Source organism: Leiobunum rupestre, chromosome 8, assembly GCF_980474605.1.
Source record: "Leiobunum rupestre chromosome 8, qqLeiRupe1.1.hap1, whole genome shotgun sequence".
In the NCBI taxonomy this organism is placed as follows: domain Eukaryota; kingdom Metazoa; phylum Arthropoda; class Arachnida; order Opiliones; family Sclerosomatidae; genus Leiobunum; species Leiobunum rupestre.
The window spans coordinates 54869519-54890554 of NC_143391.1; the positions used below are offsets into that span (position 1 = coordinate 54869519).

At 36.4% G+C, this 21036-nt stretch overlaps 1 protein-coding gene across 1 annotated transcript; it reads right to left on the reverse strand.

The window, feature by feature from the left end:
• Positions 1 to 19865: 19865 nt before the first annotated feature.
• Positions 19866 to 20581, reverse strand: LOC149933733 (death-associated inhibitor of apoptosis 2-like). The gene is made up of 2 exons (XM_090157059.1): positions 20515 to 20581; positions 19866 to 20315 (listed from the first exon to the last, which is right to left on the reverse strand). Exon 2 carries the CDS (start codon positions 20306 to 20308, stop codon positions 19946 to 19948), a length of 363 nt encoding a protein of 120 aa, XP_090013185.1. The 5' UTR covers positions 20309 to 20315; positions 20515 to 20581; the 3' UTR covers positions 19866 to 19945.
• Between the last annotated feature and the right edge of the window lie 455 nt (positions 20582 to 21036).

Genomic DNA, 21036 nt, shown 5'->3' on the forward strand with positions numbered 1-21036 from the left:
ACTATACCTTGATTACCGATCTCTCTTTTGTTGTGATATGATTGTTAGAGGGGGCTCGTATGTGTTACAGGGGGGAGGGCGGAAGTTTCACCAAATTGTAACACGTTTGCTACTTTGAAAAGAAATTAAGAAATTAAAACAAGTTTAATGTTTTACCACGAATATATATTGCAGTAACTTCGTGAAAGCGTTCAAATTGTTTGGCGTTCAGCTTTCCCGAACGGACGTGAACGAGGATTCGGAATTGAGCAGTGAAGAAAGCGAAAACGACTCTATAAAACACCTGACCACATCTACCAATAATGACATTCAACAATCAAATGAATGATTTAAGTTTACCGCACCATTTGAGGTGCTGCGCAACCACGGACCTCACCAAATGTACCAAAGCAACGGTACCCCTTCGCGATCTGCACAATCAAGTTATGCTGAGATGTACGTCATTGTGGAACGCAGCTGGGAGACCTAAGTCAGCAGAGGTAAATCAGAGATACTTTTATCAGAAGTAAATGACTTAATGAACCGAAGTTATTAGTAGTCATAGCTCTAGTGAAAAGAGCATTTTCATTTCGTCTCCTGTTTTATGACTTTTACATAAGCTCGCAGTCAAACCATTAGATGTATCTTCTCACGTTTTATATATACTCTTATCCAACTTATTCCCATGGTTTAAGGTGTAATGGGTCTATCCACGTTATACTTATCTACATAGAAAATAATATCCAGGGGTACCCGTGATTTTACAAAGTCGGGTTTGGCTAGAGTATTTTTATTGACAGTTGATATTTTCATATAGCATGAAGGAAATTGTAACTTTTTTGTTACGCGAGTTATCAGGTTTATTTAACAACCTCCTCCTGCCCTGAGCGAAGTCTGGAACAGCAGCTCCGCGTTAACGAAAATGCCTCGTTAACATTTTAAACTATCCGATAACTTTTTGTTTATTAACTTATGTTTATATTGTATTACATTATTAGTTATATTACAGAGCAGCTTTTTTCTTGACATTAGGTTATAGAAGGTATTTTAGGGCACACACTGAAAAGGCCTGGAGAAACGCGATGGAACTCTCTCTACGACTCTTTAAGACAAATTCTCAGTGTAAAGGAAAATCTCCCAGAATTGTATAAGGCGTTAGGAATAAAACACTCTTGCTTCAAACAATCCAAGTTACTCTACATAGAAGAACATTTGACTTGCGTCAAACCTTTAGCAGAGGCATTGGATATTCTCCAAGGAGAAAAAAATATTTATTATGGAATTGTTCTACCCTGCTTGTTGGCACTAAGGCGAAAGCTGGAAATATAAAAAACAAACTCCTGGACCACTTGCGCGCCATTAGTTAAGTCACTTCTTAGTAGTATTGAAAATAGATTTGCAGACATTTTAAATGTCGCCAGTCCAGAAGCTGAAAACGCTCCTATTGCAGCAATTTCAAAACGATGTGGTTTAATTGTAAAGCTTCTATGCACCACAAAAAACTAATTAACCTGTTTACAAATACGGTGGCAGCAAACATGGAATCCACTAAAACTAAAGAGGCAAATCTACCACCAGACAACGAAGATTTTTTGGATTTTGGAACAGTTCAAAACCACGAGAAACAAGAATGAAAAAGACGGCCAAAGCAGAAATACAGGTAATATATTTTCATATCCATGAATTTTTACACCATCGCTTTACTACTGACATGGATACAATGTCCCCATTTGAAATTGGGCAGGGGCGCCAAATTGTGTTAAAAGAGGCGCTAAAAGCTTGTCGATGAGCGGGGCGCCAAATTCAAAATAGAAGCTGTACCACCTAATTCAAAACATTCCGCGCCTGAGGCTAGCCAATCTTTTAATAAACATAAGTTCCACAATAAAGTTAATTTACTTGGGATATTACTAAATACAAGTACAGACACAGTGTATATCATAAGTAACATAATAACCATGAGTATTACATTTCATGTTCTCCTCTTAAAGCTAAATTATTTTAAGTCGTCTGTCTCGGCACTGACCATATAAATGATTAAATACTGAGGACTGATAACTATCCGTGAGTTGAAACGCAAGGCATTTTAAACATTATTTTTTATAAGCTCTTTTGCTTTCTAAACTGAGACCGTAACGTGTTTAGACTAGTATATAATGCCGTAATGATAATTGTTTGGAAGAATTTCCGGTTTAGAATCTTCCGATTACGCAATCACTCCGAGACAGACTATCATTAAACGACATCGTTCACTGTCATATTTATGGTATATATTATACAGTACGCGGAGAGGATAACGAGTGTTTAGGAAGTATTTAATTAACCGTGTCGTTTATGGTTTTAAGGTTTTGCAATACTTGGAAGACTCAAGTTTTGATATTTCGTCGTTGGCGGCTTACTCGGAAGTAAAACGAGTGTTCTTGAGGTACAACACGCCCCTGCCTTCCTCAGCTCCAGTTGAGAGACTGTTTTCATTCGCGACAATGGTGAACTGCTCAAGGGGTAATAGGTTGTCTGATAAAATGTTTGACAAAAAAGTCCTATCAAAGGCGAATATTCTTCCTGATCGATAATGTATTAAATGGCGTTTTGCCGAAATTCTTCACAGACATTTAAGTCTTTTTTTCTTTTACCGTCCTTTTGCGTGCTTTGGTGTCTTACATTTTTCGACCTAAAAAGAAAGGTAGACGTGGTCGTCTGAGTAATGAGTCGGTGACATAGCTACAGGGCCAGCGCTGGCGCAAGGCGAGCAAGGCGCCCGCACCTAGAAGAAGATACATGTATTGAGGGCCCAGCACCTAGCGGCACTTATTGAGCCCCCGAACTTTTGGGGTTCCTTCATATTTTCCTTCGCAAAACGAATTGTGTTGTGAGAAGAGGCTTGGTTTCCCGCACTTAATAGCGGCGGGCCTGCGAAGCTACACTCCTTAGGGTTTTCTGCAAGGATGTTTTCCGTGATCCCAAGGACGATTTTTTGTGGAATATGTCCAGGGCTCTACTCTACCTCCCCCTCACCGAAAACCAAATTTCTGTTGCCTTCCAAGAGTTTCGCTGTTGGTCACTGAGTCACTCCCTCCTATGGCTTTAGAACTTTTCGCGCTGCGTAGTAGAGGCAATCCCAAAAATGTGGGAGTCTTGCATAAATAACACATTGTAGGTTATATTCCATTTAAAAATACATTAGCTAACGGCGGGTCTGCTTTCACTGTGCCATTGCTGGGGAATATTGATCCTCTTGGTTAAAATAAAAATGGTGGTGGAATTGGTTTTATTGTCTCGGACACCGGTATTTACTTTCAGTCTACGAAACATAGTATTTTATTTTATAATTTTGTAATATATTCAGTTATGTTCCTTGAATCTATCCCTCTCAAATAATTCGTTATCTACTAAATAATAACTAAACAAACTATTTTCGACGATTTATTTGTAAAATACGCAAACCTGAAATATCCGCTGGAAAAATATTTCATTCTTTTTTTATTTGTTAGATAAATTTATTTCAAATGATTTAATATAACAGATATTTTGACCTTTTTTATTTATGAACTAATTATATTAAAAATATTTTCTTATAATTATTTAAAATTTTTCTCCAAGTAAATTAGTTATTACATTATTGAGAAATAACAACTAACAGGGAAAAAAATTATTCGTTATTCGCTAAATGATTTTTTGCCCATCCCTGATTGCAGAGCTATTCAATATCATTTGGCCTATTGTACGTATGTCTGGCTCAATGACCGGAAGGATATCCATGGCATTTCAATTACTTTTATCTAAATAAAAGTCTGGTTTATTCATTAGATCTAACTTTCTCAGTAAAATAATTTCTAAGAGTATTAGGAGTTCTGGGAATTTCAGTTGTGCAGTTATTATTATGACCTCTCCGAGGGAAGTACGCAGTTTCTTGGAATTAGGGAAAAGGTTTTTCCAAAAGAGCCCTCTTTTTGTTATTGGGTGTAGTACATTTTTCTTTTGCGAATTATGATTGTACGTGACGAATCTTTGAAGTTTGGGACGGACCGAGTGCTGAGGGTTACGATAAACGTCTCTACGTCCGGATGCAGGGTTTCCACCAAATGCTCACGGCATACGTCATAATATCATTTTGCGATCACATCGGTCGGGTTTCGAACTTAAGCCATCCTGCATGACAGGCGAGTGTTCTACCACAGAACCACTGATACATGTTACGCTGCACTGAAAATTATAAACTTAGCTTAAGCGGAAGAGTACATTTATAGTTTTTAAAGTCTTAAATTTTTAACGTATGAAATTGTAAAGGTCAAATCTTGTTTTAGCGCAGTCAGCAGAGATAAAAGTGTTAGAGGGTAGAACCCGTGGGTGATCCACTTAGTTAGTTTTTTGTCTATCGGTACTTTTGAACCGTTAAGGGTCATTTATGAATGCAATTTAAAGTGGTATACAACGCACTTTTTTCGTTTCGCTTACTTTACTCGAAACTTTGTAATTTATTTTACGTGTTTTCTTATCGGCTTTAAATGTGTGATACATTTTCATTAATGTGGTTACGTTAGATTTATTTATTTTGAGATATGCGCTTTTGTTAAGCCTTCACCATTCAGTTAAGGGTTTTTTGTGTGCGTTATAAGCCGGGAATTGTTAACGGTACAGTGTTTTTGGTTTTTTCTATTTAAATTTTCATTACCTTGGGTATATGGATTGTCATCTTCTGGATTTCTAAGTATTTGAATTACCTTGTTGTTTGATTTTCTTATTATTATATATTTGTTATTGCATATTTCTTCTAATACAAGGTTTATTACTGTGGGTTTGTTTTCTTTCGTTCAGACCTCTAGATTTGATCTAGTCGAGATGACGTTGCGTCAAGGTGTTCTTCGCAAACGACTATGACAACGAAAAACGGCCATTTTTACTAGAACGAGCCGCGTTGAAATCCTTTAGATATCCATATTCAATCACCAATTGTTAAGTTTGTTTACTAAAAAATACGATAATTTAAATAAATAAACTGCAATTTAATAGAACATTAGAAATACAACATATTTACAATCACATGACTTCTCCTCGGCGAGGTACAGCGACTGACGTTTTAGGCTACGTCCGATCTTCGGAGGCAGATATAATAAATATAAATGGTGCCCTCGCGTTACAATGATGCGAATTAATTTCAATTTCAAACATGACCATAATAGTTACAATATATAAATCTCTACACATGGTTGCCTGACTAGTTTCTAAGAACAAATTTTGCCCTATGAAAGTCTGATAAGACCCTACCTTACATAATCGCGAAGCAAAATAAATCGTAAATTATAACAACCCTAAATTATATAGAATCATTGTAAACATAAAAGGAAATTAAAAAACCGTGCAATCATAAGGAAATTAAATCTCTGCCTATACAACGGCCTACGTAGCCCTTCACATAGCTCCAAAACAATGGGATTTATACACGATATAGCGCCTAAAATTAACACCAGGAAACTCAAAGGCTTTGGATCTCTCTGAAAATCATCTTTCTTTATAAATTCCTTCTTCTCTGAAAGCCTATTTCTATTGTGAAACTTAATCCTATGCAAGACACATTTTTCGACGACAAAAAGTGTCTCAGTATATGCTGCTTTGTGACTTGATATCGAATACGATTTCGCCCACTTGTACGCTATCCAAATGTATTTCGATTCCCTCATCAAATTCGTATACGGATCGAAAATATTTTTACGAAATCTTTCTTACAAAATTCGTCTTTGGACATTTTCGAAAACTTCAGTCGAAATCAAAAGGGTTTTTGATCGAAATGTACATTTCGAAACTTAAAGAATTGGGCAGCATGGGTTAATTAGTCCAATGTTCTACTGGACCCATAAATAAGGCATTAGCTGTCTCTTAACAAGGTTAATTATCAAAAGCAAAAACTTGCACCAGCTAATATGGGACATTTATCATTAGTGTCATATGATTTGGAATTTTGCATTTTGAGTTTCTAAAAAACTATTTTAGATTTTGCATTTCGTGGGTTTGGTATGTAGAAAAACATTGCCCGTAAAATTAAATGTTTGCCGACTTTTTACAATTTTACAGGAACGAAAGAAAAATATAAAACTTCAACATCAAAAACCAAAATACGTTATACAACAACAAAGTCAGCCAATAATAAAGAGAACTCTAATGAGTAAGCAGTTAAATGTAAGATTCTCAATCATGCTCAGTTTATATTTATATTCGGAATAAATTTTCGATTTTTTTTTGTTTGTCACAATGGGAAAGTGGCTTAGTGTAACAATGAAATACATTCAATTTAATTTTTAAAAATTGCAACGGGACAGAAATTAGCCAATTTGAAATTACAAATTTAATAAATTTAAGTAATAATTCCTGTAATGATAATACATTTTTATTTTAATTGTCACTGACTCACTTATCTTTAAAAATTGAATATCGACAAAATACGTCACTTTTATTTTCAAGGAAATTTAATTTTCATCGCGTTTTTCAAAGGCTGCTCACATAATTTTCGTGGATTTATGTAACCAACACTAAAAGTTTATTTGCAATTATTACCTGTTACGTTATAATTGGTTTATTAGCCGAGAAATGTAACTGTGATGTTTACTGTCAAAGTAGTACTTTGTTTACTTCAAAATTTCAAAAAATAACTTGTGTTACCCTTTTACCAAATACAATTAACTTGGGTCCTCAAAAGTAACAAGTTCCGTCATTATATCCGCTAGAGCTCTAGTCAAGAGCGGCCGCACGTAATTTAGCTCCCGCGATTTCCAAGTTTCTGTTAGTAAATTGAGGCCTAGGCCTAGGTGTATAATAGCGTTTTATTTTGTTTTATCCCCTGAATATTTACGACTCTACTGATTTTGATGACCCCATCATGAGTCACAAACTCCGAAGCTGATGTAGATGAAGACAAGTCCTCGGTTTCCGAAATCTCAGAAGAATCCGATAACAACATGGACCCTTCTTCTAGTAAGCCTAAAGTTTCTTATGAATATTTAGTGACGCTGATAAAAGCAATGCAAAAGGAACTTCGACACATAAAATTCCCAATTAAAAAAATTCTGGGAGAGTTATCTCTAATTACGGTACGAGTTATTAGTAAGTTTTTTAATTTCTTCAAATTTGTTTAGGATTTAGATATATTATCCCTTTTAATTATGGACTAATCTACTTTTTCGCGTATTTTATCATCCTTCTCACAGTCCATAGGTGGTCTCTTCTAACTTAACTTATCTCTAATTAAAGCGAATAATGCTGAAAACAAAAGCGTTGCCAGTATTAAAAACCTTGCTAACCCTGACATAAATCAATTTGAAAACGAAGAAGACCATGCTGAACAGTCCGATGATTCAGAATGCTTTATAGAGGTAAAAAATAAGAAACGAACTATGAACTATTCTACAGCATTAAATAATAATTCAGCTTCTAATTCCACGGGTTTTAGGCAACCTTATAATGGGAAAAAATTCACAATCTCATTTGTCTTCTGGCCAATCCTATAAACCACGTTTAAATGCGCAATCATCCAAAAATACGTAAACTACTACGGATAAACCAAAATTAAAAAAGTTATCTATATTGGTGGTAAAAATACAGATTCCATAAAAGCCATTGCTCGACCGCTTCGACGTAAAAAAAAATTATTCATATCTAGACTACCAACAAACGTCACCAACGAAGAAATGAAAAATTATAAAGAAGCTGACACCGATTTGACTTCTGTGACCTGTACTCGAATGAAAACTAAACGCCCGATTTACGCTTCGTTCAACGTCACCTGCGCGGATGATGACTTCTTGAAACTATCCGATCCGAACAACTTTCCCAAAGACTGCTTAGTTACGGAATTCTATGGCTTGTTAAAGGAAGACCAAAAATATACCAATGATAATAAAAACATTGCACAACCATCTCCTGATCGTGTCGCAAACGTCCCTACATAAGTAACACTTTAAAAATACATTACCAAAATGTTAGAGGCTTAAAAACCAAAGCCGATGAAGTTTTCGAAAGTATTCTTACCTATGACTTTCAAGTTTACTGTCTGACCGAATCGTTTTTCTGTCCTGGCGATCTAGATACGGAACACTTTCCAGATAATTATATTGCTTACAGATCCGATAGGGCTACCCATGGTGGAGGCGCTCTTATCACTGTCTCTCGCTCCATCAAGTGCTTAAGGAGGGAGGAGTTCGAGTCAAATTATGAATCTGTCTGGCTTGAATTTTTTTAGACAGACAATCGCAAAGTTCTACTAGGAAATATATACTTATGCCCTACTACACCAGTTTACAGATACGAAGAACTCTTCACCTCACTGAAAGCTAAACTTTCATCGTATGACGGCGACTTTTGATTTTTGGGAGATTTCAACGTGCCCAAAATCGATTGGCCGGAATGCACCATAAGTAGATGTGAGTTTTACGTGAAGCAAAAAGCTGAATTTTTAATCGATTTTATCAACTTTTATAATCTCTCCCAAATTAATAATACGAAGAACAGCCAAGGCAATCTTTTAGACTTGTGTCTCGTAAGCGATAATAATGCAATCGTAGAGAGCCACTGTCCTGTCGTTAAAATAGATCCGCTTCAATCAGCTCTTTGCGTTACCTACCATGCTGGACTTCTATACACCTCTGAAAATTTTGGCTCCATCTATCATTTATTGAAGGCAATTAATTACACCTCTATCAGTACGTCGCGTCCATTGATTGGTCCGCATTCTATTCCAGCACGGACGTTAACGTTGCTGTCGATGTACTCACTTCCGAATTAATATCCGCTCTCAACACCACTGTTCCTAAAAGAAAAAAACAAAGTAATAAATTATAATAAAAAACCAAAATTAACCCTGACCTACCCTAACTGGTTCTCCTACGATAAGATAAAATCACTCAAGAAAAAAAGATATTTACATCGAAAAATTAAACGTACACCCAGTGATGTACATAAGGAAAGATTTAGAGCTCAACGCGCCAATATTGAAAAATCTAATTGCCCGTAACAAGTCAGCACACTCCACGAAAATATCCGATTCTGCAGGTAAAAACTCTGAAATATTTTGGGACTACAACCTCGCCAAAACATTGCCTTGGTCAAGAATGACGTCCCTATAACCGACAATACTGCCATTGCTTAGCTGAGGAATTCTCAACTCTTTTCGCTAGCGCAGGAAGTGATAACTGTATTCCCGAAGTTATATCGCAAAGTGACGCAATATCACTAAATAATCTAATTAATCTTCATATCACCGAAGACGACATTATCGAGTCCTTTAAGAAACTGAAACCGAACACTTCATCTGGGTACGACCGTATACCTAACTTTAGGTTGAAGGGCTGCAGTGATCTTTTAAAAAAACCTCTAACTTTTATTTTTAAACTATCATTATCATCTGGCGGGGAAAACGGCTATCATTTCACCGATTCAAAAAAAGGCTTCAAAGGCAATCCAGCCAATTTACGACCAATCTCTCAGTTAGGATCACTAGCTATGCTCTTTGACTTTACAGTAAGGCGCTATCTTTATAATTGGTTCAAACTATTCTTAACTGAGACTCAACATGGTTTTGTAAAAGGACGGTCGGTGGAAAGTTATCTGCTGACTTTCGTCAACTACAGCGACCCGATTTTTACCGCCCGTGGTCAAGTTGACTGAGTATATATCGACATATCAAAAGCTTTTGACAGGGTATCCCACCCTCGTCTTATCCAAAATCTTCATAACCACGGCCTCTCAGGTTCCATGTTGGAATGGTGCAAAGACTACTCATCCAATCGCGTCAACTACATCAAATTCAACGGGGAAATGACTGACGTTTATAATGATGTCATATGCGGCCTGCCGCGAGGGTCGTCATTGGGACCGTTGCTTTTTAATGTTTATATACATGACATTCCCACAGGAGTCAAACATTCTCGCGTGTTCCAATTGGCTGACGACCATAAGTTCGCCAATGAAATTCGCGATATTTTAGACTGTCATTTGCTACAAATAGATTTGGATAAATTTAATCTTTGGTGCTGTCGGAATAATATTCCAATGGTGCTGTCGGAATAATATTCCAATGGTGCTGTCGGAATATTATTCCAATAAATACCACGAAAACGGTGGTCATTAGTTACACACGAAAGACCCTGCCAATATTTTATAATTATTCTATAGATGGTGTCCCACTTACTAAAGTTAAAACCGTTAAAGATCTTGGAGTTTACCTCGATAACAAATTATATTACAATGACCACATAGATAACGTCGTGACTATATCTAAAAATCTGTTGGGAGCGTCATACAAAATATCTCGTCAGTAAAACTCCAAACCTTGCTTTCTTACCCTATTCTATACACTAGTTAAAAGTACTATCTTCTATGGGTCGGTGATTTATTCCGATACTTGTGCAAGTAATATAGTGAAAATTGGGATAGTTTATAAAAATTTCATTTATTTATATAAAACTTTTAATGGTCACAAACTTTTAGGTGATTATTTTAATAATCTTTCAACTTAACGAATGGACTCAATATTGTAAATAATAATGTTAATTTTCCCAGCATTTTACAATCGTTAAATTTTAACTGTGGAAAACGCATACCCAGAAACCGAAATTTATTTTATGTATCTAATAAACAGTACCGTACCATAGAAAGGCTAATGGGCAATTTTAATAAATACGGTTCTAAGTTCTAAAAACGATTTATTCAATAACAAAAAGTGGACAAATAATCAAGTAATACTAGTTGGTGTAGAATAAATTTTGTTTATTTATATTTCATTTCAATATATTTTTATGTTGAAATGATTTTAATTGTGTACTAAGTATTTTATAATTTTCTTAAAACTGTTTTTACCCCTTATAGTCGAATTTATGAAATTACTACACTCTGTAACGTGTCATTTCTTGTACCCGTGGATATATATCACTTTCAAAATTAGCATAACATTACAAAAACACATAATTGTAAACTCATTTAAGCGACGAATGTTTTTGTAATTTAATAAGCCCGATGAAGAACAACTGTGTAACAACTTGCTGGTTTTTACTGTAAACTGGTAAAATATTATACAAAATAACTTATTCTTTGACTAAAAATATAGGACCATTTTTAAGTAAAGTATGGTTACAAAGGTCTATTTTAGAACCACATTTGTTATAACTGTCCATAATTCAATTGATCGTAGGACACTGTACATTAGTTACATAGAATAAATTTCTGTTTCTGGACCTAAATGTTCCACAATTAAAATGAAGACTTTTTAAAAGGTCAGTACAAATAACATTTTGATTAATGACATGGTGTAAAAACTTAATATCGGTCTTAACTAAAGTGACCTAAAATTTATCCAAACGCAGAGAAAGTATATTGTCCCAATTTGATAATTTCTTAAAGAGGTGAATAAACCTCTTAAAAATATTCTCAATTTTATCAATATTGGAATTACACGTGTCAGCATAGATAATCGAGCCAAAAAGTATTGACGATTTGACGAGTGAATTAAAGAGAGTTAAAAGACACTTGAATTATTTAAGTTGGCGTGATTTACGAAACGAGGCACCCAACAATTTTTTGGCTTTAACTAGGGTGTGGTCAACAAGGTCGCTATAAAGCAACTTACAATCAAAATACACACCGAGATCTTTGGCGGTTATTACTCGGATTAGGGAAATACCGTCAATTTGATAATTAAAATAAATAGTTTTTATATTTCTGGTGTATGAAACCAGAACAGTCTCGGCGGCATTAATTGTTATGTTATTTTGACCACACCATAACGAAAGTTGATTTAGGTCGTCCTGTAACGATATACAGTGTGAGTAACGACAAATTTCTTTCGCAAACTTGTGATCGTCTGCCAACTGGAAGACTTTCGAGTGTTTGACACTAGAGAGTATATCACATATATACACGTTGAAGAGTAGGGGTACTAAAGAGGACCCTTGATTAACACCGCAAGTTACATTGTAGCTGACGTTGCATTTTATGTAGTTCACTCTGTTCGATAGATAATTCTCACACCAATGTAAGAGGGAACCAGATAGTCCATGATGGTGGAGCTTGTTGATAAGGCGTGGGTGTGAATTCCTGTCAAACGCCTTTGACAGGTCGATATACAGGGTGTTACGGATAAGAGAACTGAAACTTTCTATATGCATTCTATGGGTCTCTATGAGTAAAACATGTCTAATAAACATGAGTCCCAAAGTGCTTCGTTTCAGAGATATGGGCTCCCAAAAAACTACCCCAAAAACCCAGACACAGCCTTAAATTTGGGAAACAATATTCTTCCTTGAACCAAATTGTTTTCATTAAACTATCATGTTGTCAGAATTTATAGCCCGGTGTACCGGTAAGAAAAGAACCACACCACCGGAGGCCTATCATCAGAATGCCCTACGCCAGCGTCCACAAGCCCGGACTATTAAACTATCAATTGTTTTTTATCCGTGAGGCGATAAACTTTAATAACAAGTGGCAAAAGTTCACTAATGTCCTTTTAGAAGTAAAATGAGACAAAGCCATTTTAATTTTATTGACACGGTTCCAAATAAAATAAAAACATTTTTTCGTTACGAACGATTTTAATTATCCAAATTAAAGATACAAATGGCATAAGATTTCTAAAAGAATGCTTTTAAGTTTGTCTAATTCGTTCTGTGGTTAATATGGCACGTCCAAGAACGTTCGTCTATTTGGTTAGACCAGTCGAAATATTCTTTTTATCTCTCTCAACAATGTTAACTTTGTATTTTGAACTTTTTTTCAAATAAATCAGAATAAAATATCTGGTTATTTGGGAAACTTATTTACTTTGTAACCACAATGGCGAAATTGATGGCACATTTTTCTAACGCTGAATACGCGGATATGCACTTGAGGTACGGACGAGCCGAAGGAAGAGGAGATGTGGCCCGGAGCTTGTATCAAGAACACTACCCACTAAGCAGGGTACCGAATAGGCGAACTTTTGAAGTTGTAGACCGGCGCTTACGAGAGAGCGGTAAACTTCAACCGTCTCGACGTGGAAGAAAAGGTAACTACCTCGGTTTATAACTACTTTTTAGTTATGAATTTTTTACATTTTTCTGTTAAAATGTTAGGTACTTACAATTTTAGATGATGATCCGGGAACAAGTACCCGCCAAGTTGGAAGACAGATAGGTGTCAATCATGTTATGGTCTGGAGAAACCTACGTGGTCATCGTTTTCACCCTTTCCATCTTCAAAAAGTCCAAGACTTTAATGACGCGGACTATCCTAGACGTACCAACTTCTGTCAGTGATTTGGGGACAGGGTACTGAATGACACACAGTTCGCAAGTATTATCCTAACAGCCGATGAGGCCAATTTATCCCGGAACGGCATAGTCAATTTGCACAATAATCAATGGAGCCAAAATAACCCACATGGAACTATAGTCGCAACTCAACAAGAGCGCTTTAGCCTCAACGTTTGGTGTGGCATTGTCGGGGACTATTTAGTTGGACCATATTTTCTTCCGCGAAAAAGAAGATTAGTCCATAATTAAAAGGGATAATAAAGCTAAATCCTAAACAAATTTGAAGAAATTAAAATCTTACTAATAACTCGTACCAATAGGTCTTCGAGCAAACAAAAACGCGAAACTCGGATCAAATAGATCTTCGAGTAATAAACTAAACAGCCAGAAATTCCAACGGTAGACCGGTTTCGTTCTATTTGGAACTCATCAGTACCGTGCGGGAAATCTGGCTGGCGACTGTCAGACCTAAAAGAGAAACTAAGCCTAAACATTAAAAATTTCAAAACGCGTTGCATATTGCAACGGAAAGCCGAAAAGGGGGGGGGAGTGTGGTGGAGAATAGTATATACGATAAGTTAATTTAGAAGAAACCACCTATGGACTGTGAGAAGGATGATAAAATACGCGAAAAAGTAGATTAATCCATAATTAAAAGGGATAATATAGCTAAATCCTAAACAAATTTGAAGAAATTAAAAAAACTTACTAATAACTCGTACCAATAGGTCTTCGAGCAAACAAAAAACGCGAAACTCGGATCAAATAGATCTTCGAGTAATAAACTAAACTAAAAATAAATAAAATAGCCAGAAATTCCAACGGTAGACCGGTTTCGTTCTATATATTTGGAACTCATCAGTACCGTGCGGGAAATCTGGCTGGCGACTGTCAAATCTAAAAGAGAAACTAAGCCTAAACATTAAAAATTTCACAACGCGTTGTATATAGCAACGGAAAGCCGAAAAGTTGGGAGTGTGGTGGAGAATAGTATATACGATAAGTTAAGTTAGATGAAACCACCTATGGACTGTGAGAATGATGATAAAATACGCGAAAAAGTAGATTTAGCTATATGATCCCTTTTAATTATGGACTAATCTACTTTTTCGCGTATTTTATCATCCTTCTCACAGTCCATAGGTGGTTTCTTCTAACTTAACTTACCATATTTTCTTCCGCCTATGTTAAATGGAGAGGCATACCTACGATTTCTTCAGGAATCGTTGACAGAGCTATTGGAAGTCGTCCCGTTGGGAACTAGAGTGCGAATGTGGTTCTTGCACGATGGATCACCACCACATTTCAGCCACGCAGAGCGAGATCACCTTGATGCAACATTTCCTTTAAGGTGGATAGGACGAGGAGGATCTATTTCGTGGCCGCCTCGATCTCCCGATTTAAACAACTGCGATTTTTTTGGGGATATCTGAAGGACCTTGCTTATAAAACAGATGTCCGTGACATTAATGACCTTCGTCAACGCATTATTGATGGATGTGAGACTATTCGGAACAAGCCTGAAATCTTTCGTCAATCATTTGTACGGCGTTGTAATTTTTGTATAGCAGCCCAAGGTGCGCATTTTGAGAAGTTATTGTGATGTTTTACCATTTATTAAAAGACAATAATTATTTGTAACTGGTTTTTGCGTATCACTTCCGAATTAGGTTTAGCTGGCGTTATCATTAATCTAAACGAATTACGGATTATTTATACTTTTAGGTTTTAAGTTTATTCTACATTGTTAAAATATTATATTGGTTAAAATGTATAAATATAAAATGGTGTTAATGTATTATACTGTATTATATGAAGTTTTGGTACACTCTGTTAAATAAGTCTTTGCCTGTTGGAATTTTGGTACTTAATTTTTAATTTCTCAAAACGTATTACTGATAGAAAGATGAAACCAATTTTATTCTTAATATTTTTCGACCCTCTTTCAGATACGACCATCAGTTCAGTCGAGAAATATAACACTTATCCGGAATTGACGAATATCATTGGACAACTTTTAAAATAAAAGAGTTACTCCACTGAAAATGATTAAAATGGATTCGGGGTGGTCAATTTATATTTACGAAGTGTTAAATCCAGGTCTCAAAGACCAATAGGTGACGAGTTATTGGCTTTCAAACTTAAGGAAGGGAATCGGTTTTGTGGAAAACGCCTTTTATGCGCACGATTTCTAGTTGCTTGAAATAAACGCGCACACGATTTTTTTGTTTTAATATAGAGTAATGGCACTCCGTAGCTTTGGCCATGGTCGCCATTTTGGTCGCGATTTTTTTATCTACCGGGAAAAGCATGGGTAAAGTGCCATCACGTCACGCAGCCTTTACTCTATTCGTGGTGTTTAATAGATTTAAAATTGAGTTAGTCATTTCCAGACTCCACGATTAGATTGTTGAGCAATTAGAAACTTACTTGACATAATATAACTCATTGTTGGCACTTGTGTATAAAATAATTAAAAACTAGATTAAACCACCTAAGTTATACAATTAAAACTTTTATTAACGATAATTCTAAAGTTAGGATGACTAGTGTCACTTTCTATACAACTACAACAACGTTGAAACTTTCTATTGCTTTAAAGTTAATTGTCTGACCGAATCTTTATTCGACACTGATACTCTCTAAAAGCTACGACTTGGACACGCAACTTACCGTCCTTGGTAAATAATTTTCGTTAACAATTTAAGCCTAATATCGGACAGCAGGTTCTGGAGTCTTGGGGAAGTTTTCCTGTGTTTTGAAGCCCGCGTGCGAATAACGCGTGCCCAAAAAACATTTTACTTGGGCCCGTATCTCTGGTTAACTCTCGGTCTTGAGCTGGCGTAGTCTTTTTCGGACGACCACTTCTAGGACGATTCTAATACGTAAATATTTATTGGTTATATAAAGAACTTGCTATAAGGTAAATCGTTTGGAAAACAAAAATAATTCCATTACCGAAATCGTTCCATGACGAAGAAACTGCGCATAGCGGTATCTGGCTCCCCGTTCCGAACAATCTACTGCCGCCGCTATGAAACTCCAAGTCGCTCCTCCTTGACGCGAGTTAATGATCTGTAAGCGTTGTTCTTCGCTGATTACTGGCATGTTGGTTAGTGGGAAAAACTAAATTAACTAATGTTAACTTGTTCCCAACATCTCTTTTTTATACTCAAAGTCGAATTTCGAGAACGTTCGACAGAACGGTATTAATGTTTTTTTTTTAAATTATTAACACGTTATTAATAATATTTTTAAAGCAACAATATTTGCGGGGGTTAACCAACTCGTTTCGACCAAGGTTACGAGCCTGTTTGAGAGTAAGGGGTAGTGGTCGGAGTCGGATAGTCATTATCTTAAAATTATACGAAATATAGCAATAATTATTAATGGGATAGATTTATACAAATGAATGAAGTGCCTTGATCAATATCATAAACTGACTGTTATATCTACAATATTTAAAACACGATGGTTGTGGTTCTATATTTCAACATTATTAATTTGGATAAAACAAAATTTTTTTAAATATTGTTTTTGTTAAATAACGCATTTTGCTTATAACATTATTTTTTAAAACACCGAAAAATATTTCGGATAAACATTGTTTAAACCAACAATTCAATAGTTATGCTTAGAATCACGAATTTATATATATGTCTATTTCGTTAAAGAAATAACAATTTTGAAGATTTGCAATATCTAGGGTGTATGACTTCAGCCAAAATACCAAATTATTCATCTCCGAAATATATGTGGATATTGCTACGTTCACGCATGAAGCTGGGTATCGCTTCGAAGCAATTTGTAGCCGTTTGGAATCGTTTCAATACGGTTCCAAATCGTTTTAAGTCGGCAAACCACCAGTGGTACAGCCAGGGGGAGGCACAGGGGGCACGTGCCCCCTGAAACGTATGGTTGTATGTACAATACTTCTTGTTTTATTTTTTTTCATTGTGTGCCCTCCCCGGAACCAAATCCTGATTATGCCCCTGCAAACAGCCAACCTTTAATAAAAATGTTCGATTTTCTTGAGACAGTGAAACGAACATTTGAAAACTATGACGTGTTTTTTCTTATCCGGAAAATATATGAACAATTAAACATCTATAACAAAATTGCCATTCAAAATTGATTTAAACAACAGCAGCACCCTCAAATAGTTAATGAAATAAAGGTTTCCTATGGCAAAGGCATTTTTTACCTTGAAATATCAGACGTCAGCGTGGGAAATAAAGAGGTGGCAGTAGGCAAATGATCAGTTTAAAAATTACCCGGAGGAGGTTAGTGGTCCAGTCCACTGGACCACTTAATTAATTCGAGGTGTTTTATATTTTTTTGGGGATTTTTTCGCGAAGGGAAACTGGAAATATTTACGGAATGGATTTAAAGGAACGTTTTCTGGTAAACGTTTGAAAAGATTTGATTATTCGCTTTCGTGTTTCGGAAGAAACCTCGGGTCAACATGCTCCAAAATGGACTTTTCCAACCCTAAAACTAATGTTTAATAGTTTTTTGGTAAAACTTAAGACTGTTAATTTTTGTTAACGCTATAAATTCTTTTAGGGCAATCGCATGCCACCAACGTGAACCACGTGTTCCTAGGGGGAAGCTATAAATTCGTCGCTAGGAGGCGCAGTTTTTAAAATTTTGGTGTTACGTTATTCGTTATTACTTCCTTGTTACAAATATGTAAATATCATATGTGCCTGGTAAATTTTTAATTTCTGCCGCATTTTGAGCTTTTCGAAATGTTCAATGTGCGGTACTAGTAACGTCATTTTACAAATTTTCACAACTTCACACTCACAGCAGCGCAAACATATTAGTGGCGACATCTGTATCCGTGAGTAGAGCTTGGCGTTTGGATAAATATTAGCAACTTTTCCGAAAATATTTTTTGTTGCATGTTAAATCGTTGTCTACCCCAGGACTGCTGTGTGCGAAGTGGCGAGCTGGTCGAACCATTGCTGCACCTTCTGCTGGGTTGAGCGGCTTGCGTAGAGGGTGTGACCATCCGTAGTAGGGTTCTACTACCCATGCTGGGTTTGTCACCTGTCCGGGCTTGTGGACGCTGGCGTAGAGCATTCAGATGATAGACCTCCGGTGGTGTGGTTTCAATCTTACCGGTACACCGGGCTATAAATCTGACACATGTCTATCCCAGGATAATCGCCATAAATAAACAGTTAACCAAAACATTTATGATTAATCGAAATTTTGTCGGTTAATTTATCTGTTACGCAAAGCTCTATCCGTGAGAGGAAACGTTCCAAGAGTATAAAGTTAAACATTTATGGTTGATCATCTCATCTCATTTATTTATTTCATTATTTCTGCCACCGAGATAAATAGGTACACCCCCACAACCTTAGAAAAATAGCACAAAGTAATAACGTAATAATTGACGAGGTAGCGCTTTAGAGCGGAATATTCTTTATTTACACTTTATACTTCCGTTCGTCATATCAAACTTTCCCTCAGCCATGATAACGTTTAAGTTTAGACGCCGAAATGAACATCACGCTTTCGAAGCGGCATTCAAAAATGGATAATAATAAAAGAGAGAAGGGTGTCTATCCGGTGAATGAGAATTTCATTCTCAATCACCGGATAGACACAAAGAGCTTGGCTCCCGCCGTTCACCCGCGCCTCTCCCGTTCCTCCCCCACCCGCGCCCCCATCTCAATCACCAGAATTTCTAATCACCAGAATTTCTAATCACCAGAATTTCCAATCACCAGAATTTCCAATCACCAGAATTTCCAATCACCAGAATTTCCAATCACCAGAATTTCCAATCACCAGAATTTCTATTCACCAGATTCTCCCGTTCACGGGTTGCTTTCCCCCAACCCCCATTCACTGGATACTTTATCTCTCGTTCACCAGCTCCTTTCCCCCATTGCTTTCACCCCTTCTAATCACCAGTTGCTTTCCCCCAACCCCCATTCACTGGATACTTTATCTCTCGTTCACCAGCTCCTTTCCCCCATTGCTTTCACCCCTTCTAATCACCAGTTGCTTTCCCCCATCTCTAGGCAATAAAAACAACCATAATTGTTATCTCTCATACTATCGATCCCAATCGCTAGAAATTGGCTTTTTCCCCATTCGCTATAAATCGCAGCAGTTTGCCAGAATTAGTTTTATCTCTCCGAAATAATTAATGTACCCAAAATTGGACCGCCAGTTTATTATTCTTTTTAGGGGAATCTCTATGGGAGTTTAACATTACAATAAAGCTAAAAGGTCCAGTTTGGGGTACATTTGGTCCGAAATGGGGTACATAGGGCCGAAAATGGTGACTTTGGTCGTTTTTGGGGTACATTTGGTCCATTTTGGTCCATTTTTGGGTACATCCCTGCTTTCCCCCATCCCCATTCTCCAAAATTAGTTTTCCTCGCGCAGATATCTGGAGATTAGATTTTTACCCGTTTGCTTATCGCTTTCGAACCCCTTAATTTCTAATCTCTAGGCAATAAAAACAAGTTATTTACATTTAATTTTTTATTTTAGAACTTTGTTTTACATGTTAGTAGGTACTATCAGATATTCCATTAGATGGTTATCTTGTACATTACACAATTAAAACAAATTAAAGTAGTTAAGTTTACAGGCATTTAAATGGGGTGAAACGATCTCCTGCAACTTAATTTAATTAAAAGTTCTAACTCACGTATTTGTAGTGTTTAGCAACAGTATCGTCTGACATCCGAAGGACAGTTACAAACGTCTTCTTCTGGTACAGGTGAGAAGCTTTTGTCAGAGACCGTAGTTGCTTTTGGCGTCGGGGGAATGTCCCATTCTAGCGAAAGGTACTTTTTTTCCGATGGTGAATTATCCCTAGCCGGACAGTTTGTAAAGAATCTAGCATGTTCAAGTTCTGGTACGTCTCCTGATTTCCATCCTTCTAATACGCCATGGCATTTGTAACATCGTACTTCATCGCCCCGCTGAATATAGTAGAATCCAGCCTTCGCTAGTTGCTCCTTAGTGACGTGCGGATTTTTCCAGTGACGAAACGTTTCAAGTCGATACACTTCAATGTCCATAGCTGATCTAGACCAAATACGTTCTATAGTTTCAAATGATACATTCTCTAAGCCTACATTTACCCCTAAGTCTACTAAACCTAATTTTATCAATATGGTTAAATTTCTACGCTAAAATTATCAATATAAATGCTTTTTTCAATATGCAAATTGTTTTAAATATGTCTAAAAATATAGTCTATTACCAAGAAAAAATAGTTACTTACTTTATGGGTAGAAATCCTTTGTCAAGCTGTAGAAAAGACTGAGCGAACCGTCAGCAGGTCTTTACTCGTCAATGTGCCGTAGAGAAATGACGCACGGAAGATTAATTTATTCCTATCTTGTTGAGAATAATTCATCACGTGATCTAAACTTCAAATAACCCTCAAATTCTATTGGCTGTCTCTCTCTGACAGTTTAAACTGCCTCTAATGATTGACGGCACATATTAACCCACTTGAGTATTTGGAAAAAACCCTTTGCTACTCAAGGAGAGTTTTGGAAATACCACGTTGACGATATCAAAATCGAGCTCTCACTTGAAAATGTTTACGGAAAACAATCCTCTTGGAAAATTGAGTTACGTAGAAGATTGCTAAAAAATGGCTATGTGTTAAGTTTTTTTCAATAATGAGTCTTATTTTTTACATTTTAAAGTATTTATTAAGAGTGAAAAATCCTATGACTACACTGACGGCATATCTTAAGTACCGGTGGAAAAATCCAGTGCTCAAAGTTCAGTTATC

Bases quoted from the DNA above. Each gene is read 5' to 3' on its own strand.
- LOC149933733 (XM_090157059.1), bottom strand. From the start codon at position 20,308: ATGGACATTGAAGTGTATCGACTTGAAACGTTTCGTCACTGGAAAAAT.